The 21,351-nt window shown below is 40.5% G+C and overlaps 1 protein-coding gene across 2 annotated transcripts in view; it reads right to left on the bottom strand.

Annotated features, from left to right (window-relative positions):
• Positions 1-21,351, bottom strand: part of GLI3 (GLI family zinc finger 3) — a gene marked incomplete at both ends in the record, with an annotated part of 185,724 nt that overhangs the window by 33,662 nt on the left and 130,711 nt on the right. Inside the window, 4 exons of one of the 2 annotated variants that reach the window (XM_079538404.1) lie at positions 795-935; positions 2,193-2,309; positions 3,720-3,936; positions 17,824-18,025. In XM_079538404.1, coding sequence (XP_079394530.1) covers positions 795-935; positions 2,193-2,309; positions 3,720-3,936; positions 17,824-18,025 — 677 coding nt within the window. The remainder of the gene's footprint in view (positions 1-794; positions 936-2,192; positions 2,310-3,719; positions 3,937-17,823; positions 18,026-21,351) is intronic. The other variant, XM_079538405.1, reaches the window with a different exon arrangement.

Genomic DNA, 21,351 nt, shown 5'->3' with positions numbered 1-21,351 from the left:
ACACATATAATTTGCTGAAGATCGCCCTCTCCAATATGTACTAGCAATTTCTTAGTTTTTTTTCAGCATATTTAGGTAAGTTCTATGAAATTGATGTGATGCCCTGCTAGCTAAGTGACTGGAAACATGGGGTATTTTACTTGGCGGGTTCCATTCTGTTTCACGGCTCATTTTTTAGCTTACAATACTAAAAAATACTAAAAACCATTCACTTTGGAAAATGGAGAGGAAGAAAAAAGATATAGCTAATATATAGCATAGCATAAATAGTACTAACAGTTTGCTTTTGCTAGAAGGACTGAGTAACTGCCACCATGTATTTATCTAAATAACCCATTCCAGCTTCCGAACAACAGTAAATTGATACAAAAAAAAAAAAAGGCCCTTCAAACCCCTAGGGAAGGAGGAAGGACTCCCCTCACCCATTTTTACTGTTACAATCCCTTTTGGGGAAAAAATCAAACTTGGCTAAAGGTTAATAATAATTCATGTCCAGCTTACTATTACTCAATAACTATCAAAGTCTCTAACTCAAAATAGTGTTTGCTGGCTTACAGGATCAGAGCCATTACAATCTCTATTGAAGACTTTATTGAATTTTACACTAAGCTTTAGCTGACTGAACAGGTCAAGCACTGTGGCTCAGTTTTCTTTATTCTCAGAAACTCATAAACCCCATTCCAGTTTGCAGCGCTGTTAGCTAAGAAACTTGACTCAGCACAGGGTCAGAGAACCTGACCTCGTGAAAAAGGTCACGCAGTTTTAAACCCAGTTCCTGAATACCATTAACTTACATGCACTAGCTGTTCCTGTGTGTCAAACTCCCGGGAACAGCCTTCCCAATGGCAGTTCGTCTCGTAGACCACTTCAGGCTCCTGTTTGCTTTCATCTTTGTCCCCTTCCTCCTTTACCAGGGTCATACCTTCTGGCTGTTCCTGGAGAGATGAAAAAAAAACAGAGGTGAAGAGAGAGGAAATTCTGAAACAGAGGAAAAGAAGTGAATTACTTCATCATTAAAGAAAGACAGAGTGAGGGAAACAGATTATTATAATCTCAGTTCAATCTGCTCTACAGAACACAAAAGCTCAAAACAGGCCTGGTAAGCCAAAAGCATGCGTCAAGTATACGTGCAAAATATATATTTCTTCCTCAGAAGTACCCAATGCAGAGAATTTCTAAAAAAACTCCATTTACATGCCAGTTAAAATCAGATCATAAATGCTCAGCTTCCCTCTGCCCATACTAAAGCAGCTCTTCATTTGCACATTTGCCCTAATAATTCAGTGGCATTATGAGTGAAAAAGACATTATTGAACATAGCTGAATTAACTGGGATTTGTTTTTAGTAATAAGGTTGGACATAAATCACCAGTCATCCAAACTGTGTTTATGTTGCTAATCCAGTGACAGTTTTTCACATAAATAGTCTTTCCAAAAGCAGACTGGTAATTCTCAGGCTACACGTCAGCCCATTCTTGCCCGTAATACGTGCATGGAGGGGGTGACTAGGGGAAGATGGCTCTTCATCTCGGTTTTTGATTTGCCACCTTTAGCTCCTCCAAGGGACTCCTTCCCAGCTGGTACTGGCTCAGATGCTGGCACAAACATTTGGTTCAGATTATGTCCTCATGCTATTTCTCTATTTCCAGCCTGCTGAGGGATTTAGATGAACCTTGTTCTCTTTTCACGGATTCGCTCACAAGACTGAGTCTCTGATTTTGACCTGCCTTTCATCACTGTAAATCAGGAATCAATCTCCTAAAAGCAGTGGCATCAGCCAGTAAGGAACGCTTGGCAGAAGGGACTGGAGGCCAGTACTAAGGCCTCAATGTTGCACAGTGCTAAGATCCGTCAGAAGTCAGCAAGGTGTAGATATTCTTGCTGAATGGCAAACTTGTCCTCAATAAAGACCTGAATATCTTTGGCTCCCTTTTCCACACAGAACAGAGGGCTGAGCACTCACTGAACCAAATGAGAGGTTTCTCCTTCACGCTGCTTCCATTCTGTCCTCATCCTTTAACAAAGCAAACCCTCATCGCTCAAGTTCTACATTCAGTCCCTTCCTACCACGAGCTCATGTGTGTGCATGAGATGAAGGCCTGTAAGAGGCAGGAGGGCTAAAACACGGCAAAGATGTGTTTTCCCTCTAGCAGTGAGAAAAAAGGCTTATAACTGAGATCAGAAAGCTGTACCTGCACGCTTCCTGCACCTGGGCTGGGGAGGTCCTCGTCGGGCTTTATCTTGGAGCGCTTGTTGTGCATTGGATCCCCAGTGCTGCTCACTGCAGACTCACTTGTGGGTTTGTTCTGCTGCAGGCAGTTTTTTTCCCCAAAAAAAGACAAAATTAGACTGTGATAAATACACAGCTACCAACTGAAATGTGCAGCAGCTGTATATACAACTGTATATGGAGAAGCTACGCCGTTAATTATACTGGCTACGCCATCAGATTGTGCTTCAATTACACTGCATTAACTTGTGGAAGAGCTGCATCGTTCAACCCTGTAATGCAGAAGGAAGGGAACTGGAAGGCATCTGACACTATTCCTTTCTACAAACCAATGCTGTTTTTGTCAGGCCAGGGAGGGGCAGGGAGACCCTGAATTACCACATAGCGATGACTTCAGAAAGGCAACTTTGAAAAGCCAAATTGCTAAGCACCAGTGTGAATAAACAGGAGAAAAAAGATCTCTTTTTTACGCTTAGAGGAAAAAAGTTTTCCCACTTCATGCCTGTATGCAAGATCTCAGCTTTTTTAGTGCATTTCCCATTATAATAGTGGATAGGGAGGAAAGCTGAACACTAATGTGAGATTCTCAACTGAAAAATCCTAGATGACATCCTGGATTCTCCGAAGTCAGCAGCAAAGCTACCACCGACATAAACAGGCCAGAATCTTTTTTTCCTTCTTGCTGGATAGAACATTGTTATCTACACCTGCAAATGCATCCTGTAGGAATCCAGAGATCTTTTAAAGATACCCGAACTGCACAGATCCCACAAAAATCAGCATGCTGCCCACAGCAGTATATACTGCATCTACATTTGTAAAAGCTAGCCAGAAGATAAACAACTTCCAGACTGATGAATAACCTATCCCAGGTCATCTAGAAACAAACAAACATGAGTTAATAAAAGGTAAAACAGGAACTGTGCACATTATTGTCTTGATCCCCTGCTGCACATCTCCAGCTTTTGAGAATACAACTTTGCTAGTGAAATGATTAATTCTAACTCACCACGTTCAATTTGGCATGAATCAGAGAAAAAAAAACTTCAACTCTCTGCACAGTCTTTGAGCAGCTCACACCTGTTCAGGACAGCAAAATACAACTCTGTGTCTTGAGGTACGCTCGACAACTTGATTTGGATGTGAAGATACTAAGCTTTAAAATGTTAAGTGCTTCTACATGTTTTTCCTGTTCTTTGCTCCCCACCTGTTTCATGCTGTCCAGTCCAGCAAAGGCAGGTTGGAATAAGGAGCTGCTGCAGCACACTGAAATATTTATGAGGATTAAAAAGCATGCTACCAATGAGGAATGCTGCATCTAAGCCCATGATTTATAATAATGGGACAGCAAACGCTACAGCTGCAAGAAAACTGTTATCAAAGGGTCTTGGTGACAGTGGTGATTAACTGCTAACAAGACAAAGTGATTTCTTTCATTTTTTCATTCTTAAATTAGCTGGGTGCAAAGGTTTCTTTCATTGTCTCTCACCTGTGTGGACTCAGAAGGTCCAGAGCTGACCTGGACAGGGTTCAGGACACTGGGGATGCCAGGGATAGGTCTCTGGGTAGGAAAAGTTGGAGCAGGATGGATGAGAGGAGGGCTGTGTCCAAAGGCAGAACCCAGGGTTTGCTGACGACTTATAATTTGCTGATGCATTTGCTGGAGGGATACCGGTGTAGGAGGGTATGTGAAACTCAGAGCAGGGCTGAATTTGGGAGAAAAAGGAGGGAAGAGGGAGGAAAATGATGAGGGTCATTACAGTATGGCACTGTACAGATTAAACCCTTAAAATCATGCCCAAAGGATGATAAATCCTGCTTTTAAACCCAGAGTTGGTCTGGATTTACTAGTGAGTGCAAAAGCGATACCTTAACAAAACACAACAATTTTTCCTAACATTTACCACAAAACCACAGAAAGTTGACAGAAATAAAATTCAGAAAAACTGAAATAAAAGGCAAGCAGTTCAATAACAGCTATTTATTGCAATAACAAACTTTATATAAAGAAAAAGAATGGGTGCCTCCATGCTTTATAGTACTTTTATTGATAATGCAGTTCCCCTACGTTCGTCTGTATGAAGCAGTTCCTTTAATCTTGGCTTATGTTACACTCTTTCATATGTCTCTAGATCTTATTACAAGAGGAGAGAAAATCAATTGGTTAAATGTGTTCTGAACACCATGCTTGTCATATCACTCATTTGTTTGCAAAGATGGAAAGCTCAGTTCATCCAAAATGTCACCTAAAGAATTTCCATCAGTGCCGTTTGGTTACAGAAACTGATGGATTAACCTTTCCCCTCTGAAACTGGTGATCAATGACTTTCAATGTAGAAATATTCCAATGGGAAAGCACTTCTTCTTCCAGTTTAACAACATTAAATGTCTATTAAAGCCCATTATGCATGTTAATACCTGTCATCACTTCATTACTCCACCATGCTTCCCAGACTACAGTGACTTTGGAGGAAATTACACTGCCATCTAAGGACCTACTCCGTGGGTAGTGCCAAAACATTCTTTGTGTCATACTTGAAGCATAAACAGCATGGGGCTGAATCTTCAAACACAGAAATATGGGATTGTCCTGTAAACATCTGCCAATAACATCATACTGTAACAAAAAGACAGAGGAAGAAGAAGTGTATGCACGGATTATTTTCTTCTAAAAAGGTCAGTTCAGAAGATTAGACCTTGAAAGAAAGGGATGTAGGATAAAACCTTTTCAGAATCAAGGCTTCTTCTAACAGCAAAAGGGTGGATTTAATCCAAATTTACAGTCCGGGGTCTTAATTGCTGTTACACTTAAGTGCATTAACTGAAAATGCCGTGATACAAAAAGGGCTAAAATCATTTCAACCATTTTAAGTAATAATTCTGAAGAAATTCTGTGTTCATTAATCTGACTATACATTTTGTCTGTTTGACTACAATCTATAAGGAGCCAGATTCAGAGTGATTACATTACTGTTATTCCTGATGAGAACTCTGTATTACAATAGTTTGCCCACTTAGGACAGAATATTATTAAGAATACCCCGAGAGAATTTTACTGGTCTTTGAGGAACTCTCTTTTCATTTTGCATTGTATTCTTTTTAATAAAAGGAGGCAGAAACGGAGTGAAAACAGTAATTGTTCACAGCAAGAGTTAGGGAGAAATCAGTAATAATATTCAGTTATTGCAGCTCTATAGTCCCTGCTAGTGTTTCTGTAAGCAACCATGAATGATTACAGCACGACTTAGCTAAGGTAGCCACTATGGATGATTGATAGGACATTAATCAAAAGATGCATATCAGGCTCAGAATTTGTTCACAAGCTTTCTTCTAATAGCTGATTTCATGTTCACTGAGCTCTATGCCAGTTTGTTCAATTTATTCTTCAGTGTACAAGCCATTCATCAAAGAACACAATGATTTAACACCCCCTTTCCTTTTTAGTGAACAAACATTACTAAGTGTAACTACTCCAGTCTGTTCATTAAAAACCATACAATTACAATGTCATACATGAGGCTGAAACAATGCCTCCTTACTACATCCCTGCGACTATCCTATGTATTATTGTAAGTTAATCTTGTGTACTTCGAACACTTCAACAAATGCAACATAGAGTACTTTGTTTCCCTGCGAGCAGTTAGTACCTAGGACATTTTCAAGCCTTAGCTGAACCAGTTTGAAAGAAAAAAATAAGTGGATTGTCTTCTTTGGGAGCTTCAAGTACGCAGCACCCTTGGAAACTCGGTCTTCTTTCTTTTATTATTATTTCCTTTCCAGATGCCTAAGAATGTCCAGCAATACCTAGCTTTGCAATTCTCGGTTTAAGATTTTGGTGACATTCTTCAGATCCTACACGTTAAAAAGACAAACTCAGAACTGATCTACAAGACGTGACTGACTTCAGCCCTCAGCTCAGAGATGTAGCTCCTACCTATCACTGTGCTGTGACTACAGACGCACGAGCTTCTGAATCTAACATTAATTTCTGAACCTATGCAGAGTACAAGAGATCCTTCCCAAACAGATCAGGAGGGGCAGGAGGAAACTGCCATGCACAGAATATATTTTTAGTCCAGTAGCAGGGCTGGCAAAGTGTCAGTGACATGGAAAGCTGGATGGTGAAAAGAAATCTCCGGCTGTGAGTAGAAGACTGCAGGAGCACCACAATGTATACTTACAAGTTGTACTTAATGCAGCTGAAAGATACATACTGGAGTTTGGCAGTATTCTCTACTCCATCCCTCCAGAGGTCAGAGATGTCACCTGTGCTAATGGGTTGTTTCTAGTGTCATCCCTGCCTTGCATCCTCTACTCCGCACAGAGCAACACAAAATGCGCTGATGCCTCCAATGGCAAAATACTTTCCTAACTAAAGGACAAAAACAGTGCTGCTTTAACAAACACAGAAGCCAGCTTCATTGGCTTGTAGTAATATGCCTTATGCCAATACAGTGCAAGTGCTTAAAAGTTGAGTAAGCATATTTGTTGTGTCCCTGTATATAAATACATACAGTTTCTGTCAAAAGGATAGACTTCACCTCATAGAGATGTCCTCTTTCTTTACATTTGCTTTAACACCACATGGAGCCTTCAGAAGTAGGTATGCCCTGCTGACTCCTACCCAGATGTTAGATCATGGTTCTTACTGGAAAGCAGTGACACCAGCAGCAGATGCAATGGGACAGAGGTGCATAGATGTGCCAAGGAAAAGAGGAATTCTTATTTCTTCAGTATTATTTTTTTGTGTCCAGTACTCAGCGCCACAGGGTTGATTGAGGTACTGGGATTTCCCCATGGAGCCTTGCAACCTGCACTCCATTCTCTCCAAACCTAAAACCCCTCAGACTGAAACAAAAAAGGAGACTGAAAAGGAGCAGAAGAATAGAGTAGCAGCCAGCCACGAGCAGTACTCAGAAATGGTGACCACAGTTCAAGCACCAGGCTGCTTCTTAAATAGCTCAGATAGCTGCCTTCAAGTAATTCCAAGAGTTTCTGGAAAGCCTTATGAAAATGAGGCAGGATGGCCTGTCTGGATTTAACGTCAACCTCAGGCAAAATGCTGACACAGGACAGCATGGCCGATTTTTCTGATCTGAAAAGATCAGAAAGATCCTAAGGAACAGAAGGTATCAAGGCTTTTCTTCCTTCCAGAAACCATTCAGGCTGCTCAACAATGAAGCTGATAACTGCGGGCTGAAATCAAAGCTTGTAACACAGCTAGCACAGAGTGCTCTGCTGCAGGGATGGGGACATCTGCCCTCCTTCAGGAAGTTTTTAACATACTTTGTTCCATAACTTTGTTTCTCTTGCACACAGGACATGTGCAGAATATCCCTAGCCAAGAGTCCTTACTTTACTTTCAATAACATTTAATATCTCATATTTATATAATAACAGAATATATATATATTTATATATGACAGAATAGGTTAGCAGCCATTTATTTTTCCATACTGTGGGCATCTACATATGTCTGTCAGTCTGTCTTCCTTCCCTCCTCCACTGCAAACTCAAACTCCCTTTTACCAGAGGTAAAAGCAGTTCAGTGAACTGCACTGCAATTACACGAACGCATCAAATTTTAAGGAGCTGACTTCAAGAAGAAGAGAAACAGACATTATAATCAAAACCGAGCTTTGTGGCTGTCCTACTAACAAGGTTGTCCATTTCTGTCCACTTCAGCTGCGCAATTTACCACAAAACAGCTGTGTATTCAAAGTCAGAAAAAGTCCTTATTCCTTATACACTACACATGCGTGCCTAAGCAGACAGGCTGGCACAAAAGCGCAGAGCAGATTCCGACCTTGTGAAAGTGGAGTACAGTTTCATTATATCACAAAAATTTCCTTCTATCGCAAATGTTTTCTCATCCTCACAAAAACTGTGAAGATATCTTCCTTGTAACGTGAAACACACAGTTCTGCAAGACCTGATGCACAGGAGTACAACACGCATGCTGAGGTAAGGAGCACCTCGCGCTGCAAGGGGGCACATGGGACCTTTCCAACATGTGCAAAAACCTTGGAGCTCTCAGCATACACTGCAGTTTCTAACATTTGTTTTTGTCATCCATTGACACTAGGCAGACAGAAAGACCCAAGTCCTTCCTAAATGGATCACAGCTCATGAAAAGACAGGTAATTTGTAAGTGGACTGGCTTCACACTGAAGCTGATCATCAGGTATTAGCTGGGCTTCATCAGGTAGTGCCACAGCTTCTTTTAGCTCATGCTTAAGTAGGTACAGATGTCACTATTTCATCATACTCTCCTTTATGAGTTGCATGAAGTCCTCAGGCAAGTAAAATTGAGAAACCAGGGTTCAGAAATTCAGCAATAAATGTAGCATGAATGACTGGACTCATGGAATTGAATGGAGTTTTCAACCTTTTCAGGCCAGGAATTCATCTTTAGTTTCTGATACAGGTTTGTAAAGTCTTTATTGCTTAGGAATGTTCACAGGGCCTCACAAATGCCCTTCCAACAACGTATCCACCTACTCTTCAGAAAAGCAACTCTTACATACTGCTGAAGTAAAACCAAAATCAGAAAGTCCTGTAGAACTGCCCGAAGTCCAGGGTCTGCAGGCAGTGCTGAACTACGTCGTTATCCAAGTCATAATTAAGTTAACAGTGATAGTTTTCACATGTTCAGTTGTTCTTTTTTCAAAGGATTAATGTAAGAAATAGTTTCACTCATCCCACAGTAAACTGAGATGTAAGAGCCACTGTTTACATTGGGGGATGTAAGTAAAAGGCGGCCAGGAGTTGAACCAAGGATGCTAAGTGGCAGTGCATGAGCTGATTTCAAACACTAAAACTGATGTGTTTATAAAACTATGTATATCCATTAATATGCAGCCAGGAACATTGAATAGTCAGATGTGGAAAGCTGTAGATGGTCAGCATGACAGTCTCATACTCTGACTCCAAACCAGATACAGAAGAAAGAAAGCCAATGAGTCCTTCATGGAATTGGATGAGAAGAAGCCAGGAATATCATGTAATAAAACTGTCTCCTGTTGTTTGAGTTTGTGGAAACAGGAACTCATGTAAGTTCTTTGTAAACAAACTGGAGCAAGTAAAAATAAGTTTCCAAATCTGTCATCCACTTCTCCTTCTGACGGAAGCAGCCTGCAAAGCTGAATATTGACAAATTGCTCAGGTCACTGAAGTGACAATGCACTCAGGAACCTTGTAGCCCAGAAAAGACTTGTGAAATTCTTACTGCTTGAAATATATTAGACGTAAAATGAAAACCAAATGGTATTACAGGAAGGGAGAATTTAAAAATGCACTTCTGTTCGCAGCCTTTTGCCTACAACAAAAGTAACATTTGCTAGTACTAAGAAGATTTTTTGTTTTAAATTGTCTTCTTTTCCCTCAGCTTTCTAACTGGCAGCAGTCATAGATAACACAAACAACTGATCAGTTGTTTTAATGGCCTGTCACTTAAGTACAGGGGAAAACAATTTCACGCCGTCACTACGAAACCAGACATACAGCATGATTCTAAAGGCAGCTCTGAGTCTTGAAATCCACATTTTTCAAAACCAGGTTTCATGAATATCCCTCTGCATTTGTAATACTGACACATTTTACTAAAAATCACTAACTTCGAGACAAGTCATCTAACTGGATTTGTAGAGACGCATCTAATGAAGTTATACTATGTTTTCAGTTTTCATCAGATAATAGCCATCATCTTAAAATTGCATTTAACTCACATGCATCACTGCCTCTTCTTTCACTTTTCCACTACCAATTTAAATTAACAGTCTGTGGTTGCACTATCCCTTCAGCTTAACGTATTATCTATTCTGTTTTATCTGCTAGGCTAGGTGAAATTTTTCTTCATGAATACATTGCCGTATGCTGGAGTAAAATGGAATGGTTTCAGAGAGCAACAGGACTACAAGGATTAGCCTTATATGCTCAGACAGCATTGACAGCTTCGTCCTTCTCACTGTGCTACTCCCGTTCAGAAATCTTCAGTAACCCAACCGGACTTCGTAATAATAGTATCTTGTGTAACCCATCTGTGTTCCCTCTGTGCAAGCTCAGGACATTTCTGGAAAACCTATGTCACAATCAAATTCATGCTAAGCTTCATGTTAGTTTCTAAAGACAATATCATTAATTACTTGGAAAGTGCTAGTTAACATTTTTTTAGGGTCTGCAAATGAAGCAAGCTCTGTGTTAAACCCCAGCATGTTTCTTAGCTCCAGGACTTTCCCAGAATTAATACTGCACTGGATTCAATGCTTTGTCTAAAGACTTTAAGCTCTGGTAGCATCAAATCAATCTGGAACAAGTTGCCTCAAACTGATTTTTAATTACAAGATCTGTGGTTATACCTCTCTCCACACATACACATGATCACACTTGCATATGTGTCTGGATATGTAAATGTGTATGCAGCATGCACCTGAATATTCAACTGTTCTTTATTTTGTTTGACTTTTCAGATGCCTTCTGAAGGCAGAGATCTTGCCGTTATGTGTTATGTGTGTGTAGGGTGAAAAATATCTACAACATTCCAATGCAATACGCAGGTGATCTCCAGATTAGGCTCCCTGAACATCAGATTTATAGATATATCCTGCAATCTGTATGCACTTTCTATAGGAGGCCAGCTGCAGAATTCCATTTCAGTTGAGCAAGAATTAGATGCAACATTCCATTACACTGAAGAATTTCATTCTTATTCGCTTTGTAGAGCTTCCCTGCCATTCAAGAAGTCTAGAAAAAGGATATAAAATGAAGATATTATGGAATGGCCAAACATTACATTGTTTATTTATTTATTTATTTATTTCAGATTAACTGTACATAGGTACGAGACCACAGAGAATAAAGCCCTGTGCTGCCCATATGTGACATGTACCTAGTTACAACATAACCAGTTTCAGTGGGGTTACACCTGGTCTGAATTTGAATCTATCTGAACTGCAATTACACCTTCACTTACAACATACGTGCTATTACTAAGACCTTTTCATGCAAGAAAAGCCTCCACTTAAAGTCAGCGTTGCATCTCACTTAGATCCCAATAAGACAGATAATAAAATACAAAGCACTTTTAATTCCAAAGGAAATGACATACTTTGTATCTGGTACATCCTATCAAGCAGAGCTTCAGGCAAAACACTGCCAAATATATTTTGTTCTACCTGTTCTACTCTAAACATGCAGATTACATGATTCAGTTCGTCAAGCAGCATTTCTGTTCTTTGACACAGATTCAATGTAATAGTCAAAAGCTTAAACCTTACAACCTAAAATAGAAATCACAGAATTAAGCAGTATTTTGGTTTTTTGGTAAATATAAGTTAGATATGAATTCTCAGGTGGTGTCTTCAGTTTTTCATTGCAATTGTCTGGCAATTGTCAAGACTGTGCTGGATGGGGCCCTAAGCAGCCTGACCTAGAGGGTGGTCTAAGCCATTCTATGATTCTATGAGCAGAGGTAAGCAATGAAAAAAAACAAAACCTGTATCTTTGACAAAATCATTTTGAGGAGTATGGTGAAGAGTTAAGAGTTACCTAGAGAGCTAGATGTGCTGGATGAACAAGCAACACGACAGTCAGATGCACAGTGATATTCGAGGGGAGAGTCTGAACTAGTCAGACACTGCCTCCAAGCCACTGAGGCACTGAGTCAATTTGTGAGGACCAGTGCAGAATTCAGTGTAAGAATGAAAATTTGCTCAACGTGAAACCATGGCAAAAACATGTTAGGACAAATAGAAATAGAGAATGCACAAAATCATGGTGCATTTGAATTGCTAGTCCTCTTCTGGAATATTATTGCATGTAGTAGAGGTAGTCCTTGAGAGAGGACTGGAAGAAATAACAAGAGAAGTCTTTAAAGAGCAGATCGAAAACTACTTGCCTCAGAAAGGAGATGAATACAAGGAGATATAATAAGAATGCATAAAATATTGAATAAAGAAGGAAGGCTGAGAACATGAAGGCTCCCTGTCTTATAACTACGAGATGCTCTGTTAAATTCAAAAATCGGATAACTTAAACTTGATAAAAGGATACTCTTTTTTTTTGTCTATACAGTGCTTAATCAGTCTGTTGGGCTCTCTGCTGAAGTTATTTTCACTTTGTCACACAAAATACTTCTTACTTTCAACTGTGCATCTTAGCTGTTTTCATGTTTCACTTCGCTCTTCTCTTTGTGTTTGCTATTTAATAGATTGTCACTTGTCTGTAGCTATAAAGCAGTTCAGCGGAGGGCACTGGCTACCCCAAAAGGTCTGCATGAGGTGCTTATATGACAGGAGGAAATCATTAAGAATCCAATACCTGCGTGCAGGAAAGATCACTCTTCCCTGGTGATGCTAATCCACTGATGCCTAAGCTCCCCCTACAAACCTGACTATCTCTTTCTAGCACTCTTGGCAAATGCATCCTCAATACCATTCCCCTGATGTTCAGCTTCAGATCAAAGTGATAGGAGCCAATACAACCAGGATCTGGCTGTAATTAACCACGCTGCGTAATCTCTCCTTCCTGTTCTCATGACATCAGGGATGCAGGGGAAGAATCTGGGAGGGAAAAAAAAAAAATAAAGCGCTGCTGTGCTTTTTCAGTTTCTTTCAGACCTCAGAGGAGATCACAAAGGGCTGCCATAGTCATAACAAACTGATTTTTAGGACGTTATGAGATAGCCAAGGCATATTCTCAGGTACATCTGCACATATAGAAAGAAAATATCTTGTCCTAGGCAGAACTGCACTGGGTTTAAACACTTTGTAGGCTGACAAGGAGCTCAGCTCATTTGCTGAGAACTTCGTACATTTAATATCATAGGGCTGCCAAGGGACTAGAAAAATACAGGAGTTCTGAATTTCTAATCATATAGAACAAGAAGTCCCAACCTTCTGTGTTTATTAAAGATCAGCTAATCTTTTGCAAAGGTTTTGAACTGTTACCCTTAATATCATGGGAAATCATTACCCCCTCTATACTCACTCTAGGCCACACTGCCACTTAAAAAAGAAGTACCAGTGAAGTGCAAAGTCTAATAATTGTCACAGGTAGCAGATATAACATGTAAGCACATCCTGACAAAAGATGAATAGCAGGGGTGCAGGACTGAAGCAGGTAACCAAATGAGTAACTGCGAAATGAAGGATTATCCTCATTTGATGCTGTTTCATAGGCCTCCTTTCTGCACAGTCCTTCCCACTGATACCTAAACCAGGTGTTTTCAAAAGCACAAAGCAGAAGCTCTACCTTGCGTGCTAAAGGAGATCCACTATTAGCTGCCAGCAGGAGAAACATCTTCTTTTCAAGTACTCAGCCAGTAGTCAGGATACAGAATTACACTGCCAGCTGACAGTGACAAAGCACCCGCCAAGCCAAGCCCTATCTGGATTGTGCTCAACTCTTATTATTTATTATCCTAACTGAAGTAGTGCCCACGTCAAGGACCAGAGTCCTTTTAATGCTTGACTCTGTAAAAACACAGCCCAAAATGCATCTCCTTTCATTTGACTTCATCTTAAGCATCCCACAGTGCTCACACAGAGGGTCCAAGCTGTTTGAAACACGGGATGTAATCTTTGAGCCAATGAAAAGACCAACCAGGTCCTGGAAATACTTTCTTAACACAAGTAGCACCTCTGAAACAAAGCAGGTTGAGAGGGCACTGAGACTGCAAAAACAAACATGCCCAAACTAAACCTGCCTGTACTCTCTTGCTCTCACTCATCAGTCTTCAATTATTTGACCACGCACCTCTTCTCCCCTTGCCCCATCAGGACTCCTACCTCATTCAGGACACAAGACACACAGTACTCCTGAATGATAAATACTGGTATTATTCTTCTTGCCCAGGGTATTGCCCATGGGTGTTCCTTCCACCGTATTTAAACTTGCTGTGAATACAAAATTGCTGATACCTCCCTGGATTCCTTGCTGTGCTCATCTCTGTAGAATCTAGATACTTCACAAAACATTAATGCTATCAGCCTCCCTCTAAGGTGAAAGGGAAGGGCTCCTGTTTGCACAGGCAGACGAATCAAAAAAGCACTAAGCATAAGAAGTGCCACTCATTGCAGGTGCCCAGTTTCAAGATAGGGAGGCCCAATCTCCTGGGTTAATTAACATAACAGTGCACATTACATTTTCAAAATAACCATCAGCACATGGCTGTGAGCGCTCAGCTTCTCTGAAAAACTAAGAGTGCCTCCAGAAAAGAAACTGTATGAGCCTGGTGGTCACTTCTGCTTAGCACAGTTTGCTCAGCATCAGGCTGGGATCGTGTTGCAAGAGCAAGGTCTGCTCTCCACGCAGCAAACAACCAGGTTGATGGACTCCCTCCTCTTTCACAACTGCCTGGGAAAGCTGAGGCAGAGCCTGCAGCTCTGACTGACCCAGAGAGAAGGCTCAGCTGGTGCACTGAAGCAGGCAGGGGTCCTGTGGAAAAAAAAAACAAAGCTACACAGCCCTAAAGAAGGTATCAATGCAGCATCACAAGGGGGCAGTACCTTCACTCTCATTAATGACTGGCTTCTGCATGCCTCATTTTGCAGCTTTTTCTCTCTTCTAGTGCAATCTTACTTTGTGTGTTACATGAAAGCATTTTGTCCCAGCGTGTTCAGCCTGGACAGATCCTGGTCTGGCTCCTGGCACCTCTGAAAACAGCTTTCTTTTTCATGTTCAAGGAAGGCTGTTATGGTTGGGCAGACAACTTTGACTCCAAAAACTTCCCAAGGAGATTCCAGATTAACAACAGCTGCAGCTGCAGGGGAAAGTCCTCCTTCCTTTCTGTGCGCCTCAGACTGGAACACTTCGAATTCTTAGTAAACATCTATTTAATACATGCTAATAGAGAGCTCTAAGGGCTTACTGCTTGGCTGAATGGGATAACTGCCCATGAACAGCAAAGACTGTATCTGTAGTATTTAGATGACATCCCTGGCAAATGTTAGCATCTTAGAGAAATGGTAGCAAAAGCTCTTTTACCACATACAGGAAAGCCTGTTTACCTCTAACTTCATTATTAGGAATTAACAATTTTGCTGGCATTTTGGAAAAAATCAGGCTTTAATATCTGCCATGAAAAATTCCTGTCAAGTGTGAATGATCTGTGCTAAGTTAAAAGTGATTGGAAACACAATCTGAAAGTAGAAGGACTGTGTAACAGTAAGTACAGTTAATGATATCGATATTTCCTAAAATACAAATCCTTCCCATCTTGGAATACTAGCTACAGGCCTGCTGAACTATATCACTTTCTTGCTGTAATTCCTAGGAGATTTACTTGAAAGTTTCCAGAATTTTACACTAGGGAAAGGTTTTCTTTCTATCTTTTTTCTACATTTTGATCACTGCTGCAGACAGGATATTAAACAGGATGAACAATCATTTGATTCAGTACAGAAGTTCTTGAGCTGAATGCATTATTTACAAGACAGTGGAATGCAAGAAATGAAGTTTTACTGATAGCCCTGTTGCTATTTAGTCTTTGAATTTATTAAAGCAATGAAATGTGGCCTGGTTTGAATAGCTTATGTTACTGTTTATTTTGGTGTAACTGTTACGTAGACATGTTCACATGAGAGAATTCAAAGGGCATCAACAGAGATGAGTTTCAAACATGGGAAAAGAGGCAGTTCTCCCTTTCCCTCCCTTCCATTTGGAAGAATGGAGTGATATGCTTACCACTCTGCATGTTGAACATGAATATTCTTGTTAAAAAGAAGAAATTACGAACTGAAAATGGCTAGGAAATCTTGGAATTTCCTGGAAAGCATGACCAGGGAGTGCTGAAAGCTTCTGCTAAGCACACACTCAGGTGCATAAGCCTTGCTCTCCCCAGTGACAGCAGTTCACAAGACGTACTGTACCAGCTGGTAAACCACACTTAACTCACTCCAATTCCTCAACCATCTTCAACAAAACTGTTCATCAGGCTTGCTTGGCAGGTGCAGCCCTTAGGTTTGTAATTCAGCTTATCAAAAAGATGTGATAACCATTTCCAACTGCGGGGTACGAGTAAAAGGAGGAAAGACTCCAGAGTATGCTGACTTTCATTCACTGTTTACCAAAGTTACAAACATTGGAAAAGGAGGTTAGTAATTGAAGTACCTTCTCATCTGAATGAGAACGGGAGAGTACACCTTCACACAGCCAAAACATTCAACAGATGTGGTCCAAAACTGCTGTCAGCTACTGATATAAATCATATTCCACATTCGGAAGCTTGATAACTGGGGCTGTGGTTACAAACGTCACAGAGTATGGCAGAGCTATGATACCACACCTGTGAAATACTACACAGCTACTCAAGCACATCAGAGCTATGAAGCAGGGCTATTCAAAACAAACACTTTAAATAAAAACAAAATAAACAAAAACATAAACAAAGATGCTAATGCCAAATTACAGTTCTGGCACATTCCAAGTTTAGCAGGCTCACGGTTTCCTGTACACAAGTCGCATGCTCCATTTTCTCCAGCAGGGCAAATCCCCATTGCCACTTTTTGAAGTTTTAAGTGTGTCATTTACGCTGGAAAGGCATGTTTGAGCCTTGCCAAAAATGGGTCGTTCAGATCTCAAGAAATCGCTGTGGGGACTTGCTCCTTTCCCTCATTCCAATCTAAAGGTGAAGGCCATTCTTAAACCAGGGATCAGAAGCATTCTTTGTTCGAAAGCCATAAATGCAAAATCAGTATTTCCTAAGACTTTGGAGAAGTAAGGGATTTTTTTTCTGAACACCAAAGGAACTTTTCTCAGTTAACATACAGCAGTGTCACACGCACAAGCGTGCTCCAAAGCCGCGTCTCCATTTTTAATGTTGCTTTTCCTCACTTTCTTCCACTCTCGTTTTTTGGCACTTCTAATTTTGTTCCATCTCTCTGTGCTCTGCTTGCTTCCCATCTTTTTCCCTGCAATGTACAATTTCTCAATGTACAATTGTCCTTTGCTACTCTGCTCTTCTGTCTTCAGAAAAAGCATTTTTAGCTGTTTTCTTGCTCTAGAAGTGAAGTGGCCAAGTGAAAATCACCTCATTTCTAATTATATGAGATGATAACAGTGCTTTATTGGTAGAGAAAAAAAAGATAATTCAGCCACAGAAAGTCTAATATTTCAATATACAAATTAAAACATGAAAAAACTTGAACATCGATGCCAAGAAATTCTAGCAAACTGTTTTAATTGAACAGCACCACATTTGTGCTTTAATCTTTGATGACTGTAACGTAGGAACATTTCACTGTCCGCTATCTACATGGACAGAACACGAGACTCCTAAGTCAAAAACATATCCTAGAGCTTCTTCTCTGAATACAGACTCCTGAGTACAGGCACACACACACACAATTTCTGCTGGCCACATGGAGTATTGTCTGGTCTGGACGACAATACACCAAGATGTCCCTTGTGTTTACCTTTCTGAACAAGAAAAAGAAGTATTTTTTACTTCAATTAGGCTCCAGTAAACAGGACAGGAGTTGCAAATACACATACACCCAAAACAAAACAGTTAGATAAAAATTCACATTTGTAAGTACACACATCTGCATGTCCATGACATAAAAGACCAGATATATAGAAAACGCTGTGCTTACCTTATTGCGCTTGCAGACAAGTGGCCATAAGAACCACTGGCTGAGGAACTGCTACGAGAATTATTGAGAATTGTGACCAAGGAATTTGGAGATGTCCGTATCATGGTCTGAAGGTCAAAGCTGTGATCAGATAGGGGGGATATAGACAACGTACGCTTTCGGCTTGGTCTGGCTGATAATCTTGGACTCGGAAACCTGGTGCCTGTTATGTAAACACAAATAATTATCCACCAGGGTACTTAATTGCATTTATTTTTTATCAGGGATGGGTAGGGAGTCACTAGACACCAACGTGCTGTGATAAGCCCACTCTCTCCACTTGCGATCTACTGGCTACGATTGAGGAAAATTAGAATGAAAAATCTGTCTTCCTGTGGCTTACCTCAGTGGAGCTGTGTTTATTAATGTGCAAGCAAAATGATTAACTGCTAAACAAAAGGAAAAGACTTTTATGAGTTATCCCTCTCATTTCTGGTGATTTATGAATCTGAAGGCTTCTTAGACTTTCACATCATTAATTCAGCCACAAGCAAGGAGTCAGTCATTCAGATCTAGGCTACTAACAAGCCCAAACCCACACGTCCTTAATACACAAAACCAAAGCCAAAACTGTTAAATACAGCACAGAAATGAAGCGGTAGCTTTTCCTTTGCTGACCACACTTCTGCCTGGACACTACTTGACGCAAAACTAAAAATCAGGACTGAAAATCACTGTGAAGGTCAGTTCTATCAACAGAAGTTAAATTGGCATTCACAGCATCAGACTGAGAAACAGTAGGCTTTATTTGAACTCATCCAGGATCCCCCGATATTCCAGTGTTGGTGTGCACAGGGCTCTACTGTTTCCAGATTTCTTAAAACCAGAGATTAAGCTTTTCAAAGCAGTTAAGAGAAAGCGACACCATTCAAGTAAATAAATATTACATTTCTAAATCATCTGTGCAGCTTTGAAATTCTTTAACCCTGCTGGTCTATTTTACTACATCATCTCAACAGTCTGCAGTCCTGATGGAAGACAGATTGCTTTAAATTCATTCCCTTTGTTTAATTATTTTCTATCTCACTTAAGTCTGAGAAGGAGAGAATTACTCTCCCTCCTGTGTACTGAACTATCTCCTTTAACAGTACTGTAGCTTCTACCTTTTTAATCCCTTTAACCTGCAGTAAAGGACTGAGTCCTAACAATCCTGACAGCTTGGCTCATGCAGGTCCCTGGTTTAATGTTTACTTTTACTTCTCTCCAACTCTTTGATTTCCTCTGTAACTTACTCAAAATTAACACACGTTAGCAAGCCTCCGTTATGGATCTACTTTTCTTGATTCTTGCTCATCTCTTGGTGCTCTGGACAACCTCTCAATGGAGTATTTAAGTCCACGTGCCTAATAATAACCACTGGGATGGACTTCAGCTAGACTAATCCCAAGGACACAGCTGGATTACAATCTGCCATTATGCCTTCCTTATGCATATAAGTGTGTTGCCCTTCTTTCTGTGTACACTATTCAAGATTTTTATCTGGCATTAAAAGCTGCCACTGCATTACTGCTGTGCTTCCATGAGCACATCTCTGCTTACAGTCTTCATCTAAGCTGTGCTGGGTTTCGCTTCACCTGCTAACACGGCTGTCAGTTCTTTTTGGCATTTGGTTAAGACGTTGTTTTGTTTTTTTCTTTTGTACACCATCTCTGCAAGAGGCCTTAGCCCATACTGCTCAGCCTTTCGATTCAATTCATGTTCTCGATTCATCATTTAAAACTCAGGCATAGCCATTTATTTCTTCCTAGAGCTACTACGCTTATTTTATGCAATCTATTTTATCTCCTTTTTATAAGCTTGCTATTATAGTGTCTGCTTGATATTTCATTAGTGCTGTGCTTCGTATCCTTCATATCTTTCAAAGGTTGAGATGTTTTATTTGTGCCAAAATAAAACCCACCACTGATAAGCAGCTATAAGAAACTGCAATGCACTTAATAAGAAAATACAAGATACATGCTATGGTAAAACAAAAATGACACATCCTTCACCCACAACTCTCATCTGCTGACTGTTCAGCCAGCATCAATTAGAACAAATCCTCTGAAGTCAATGGGGGGAATATAATTTGCCTGAGCAGAGCATACAATTGGAGTGCTTTAAAGGTGAATAAACTATGCTACTGCTGTTTTACAAGGGGATGGCTAAGTACAGGCGTTTCTGGTTAAGCAGCAAGTAGAGGGAATAAGACCTGCTAGACATTCACTGACCAGCAAAGTGAGATGTTGTTTAGACATGATGGATGATTACCAGCTATTCTAACGGTGTGCTATATATGACAGGCAGAGAAGATAATTACGCAAAGATGAATCCTCTAGCACAAACCTCACCGTGCCAGCAAGAAGGCAGCAGGCACACTAAGAAGGGGACAAGCAAACAGCTGCCACTCTTTTGATAAGCAGGACCTAGTGTAATGAATTTACAGCTGAGAGTCACTGCGTGCTACTAATGGCAGCATGTAAGAAGTTTCAAGTGAGCGTTTCCATACCTAATACTTTTTAAAAGTTAGTTCTTATAGATCAGAAGCTCTGTTCTGAATCTGTACGACTACAGAGTACTTGATGCTCACTTGGGGAACTCCTCAGGACCCTGCAAAATGCGAACTGACTAGACAGGGGGTGCATAGGTCTGATTAAAGAAGTGGAGTGGTTACAACAACACCAACACCTGAATATCTTTCATTTGAAGCTAAACTGGGTGATAAAAGCAGGGGACAACATCTGGGTTTTGCTTCTTCTGTGATGAGATGCTGTGCCTGGATGGCAGATAGCCCAGGCATTAGCTGCACCATCCAGCAGTCTCCAGCTTTGTCTTCTCCCTGAGGCAGTGCAGTTCTGCCCCCACCTAGATGCAGGAACTCACAGTGCTTTCCATCTACCTGGGATGGGGCCAGTTTCCTAAGGTCAAAGGCTTTCTTGTGTACAGGGGGAAATTCCTGCTTCACAGCAGGAACCGACAGCCAAGGCCAAGCAAGAGCTCTACAGGATCTGACAACAGGAGAAGGAGATTCGCTTCAGGGGAGGCCATGATTTTCAGCACTAGGAAAACAATTAAATGGAATTATTGTTTTTTCTGATCTCCGTCATGTAATTAGGTTTCACATCCTTAAAAAGTCTTAAGCATGAGCTGTCCATCCACTGCACTGCAGAATGTTTGCTAAACCATTCATTTAGCATAACATCATTCTTAGCTGGTCTGTTACTACGAAAAGGAACAGATCGCTATTTTTACATTACTCTGAATAGTAAAACAAACTTTTCAGCCTTGCCCAGGCACTTATATTAAACACAAACACTTCAATATTTATTTAGTAATTTGAGATGTTTGTCTGCTCACTGTATTCTCTCACTGAAGCGTTACATTCCACACTCTTTATAAAATACTTTAAAACAAAAAATGCAGGACCAGTGATTCACTGAAAAGCCATTTCCCGCTGTGCAAGTACTGAAAAAAAAAAAATCAGTTTGGCAAAGCATGCAAATGGAAGCC

The sequence above is a fragment of the Tetrao urogallus genome (assembly GCF_951394365.1).
Source record: "Tetrao urogallus genome assembly, chromosome: 7".
NCBI classification, from domain to species: domain Eukaryota; kingdom Metazoa; phylum Chordata; class Aves; order Galliformes; family Phasianidae; genus Tetrao; species Tetrao urogallus.
Note: the sequence above shows the minus strand (reverse complement) of the source record. Positions and strands in the feature narration are given on the sequence as shown.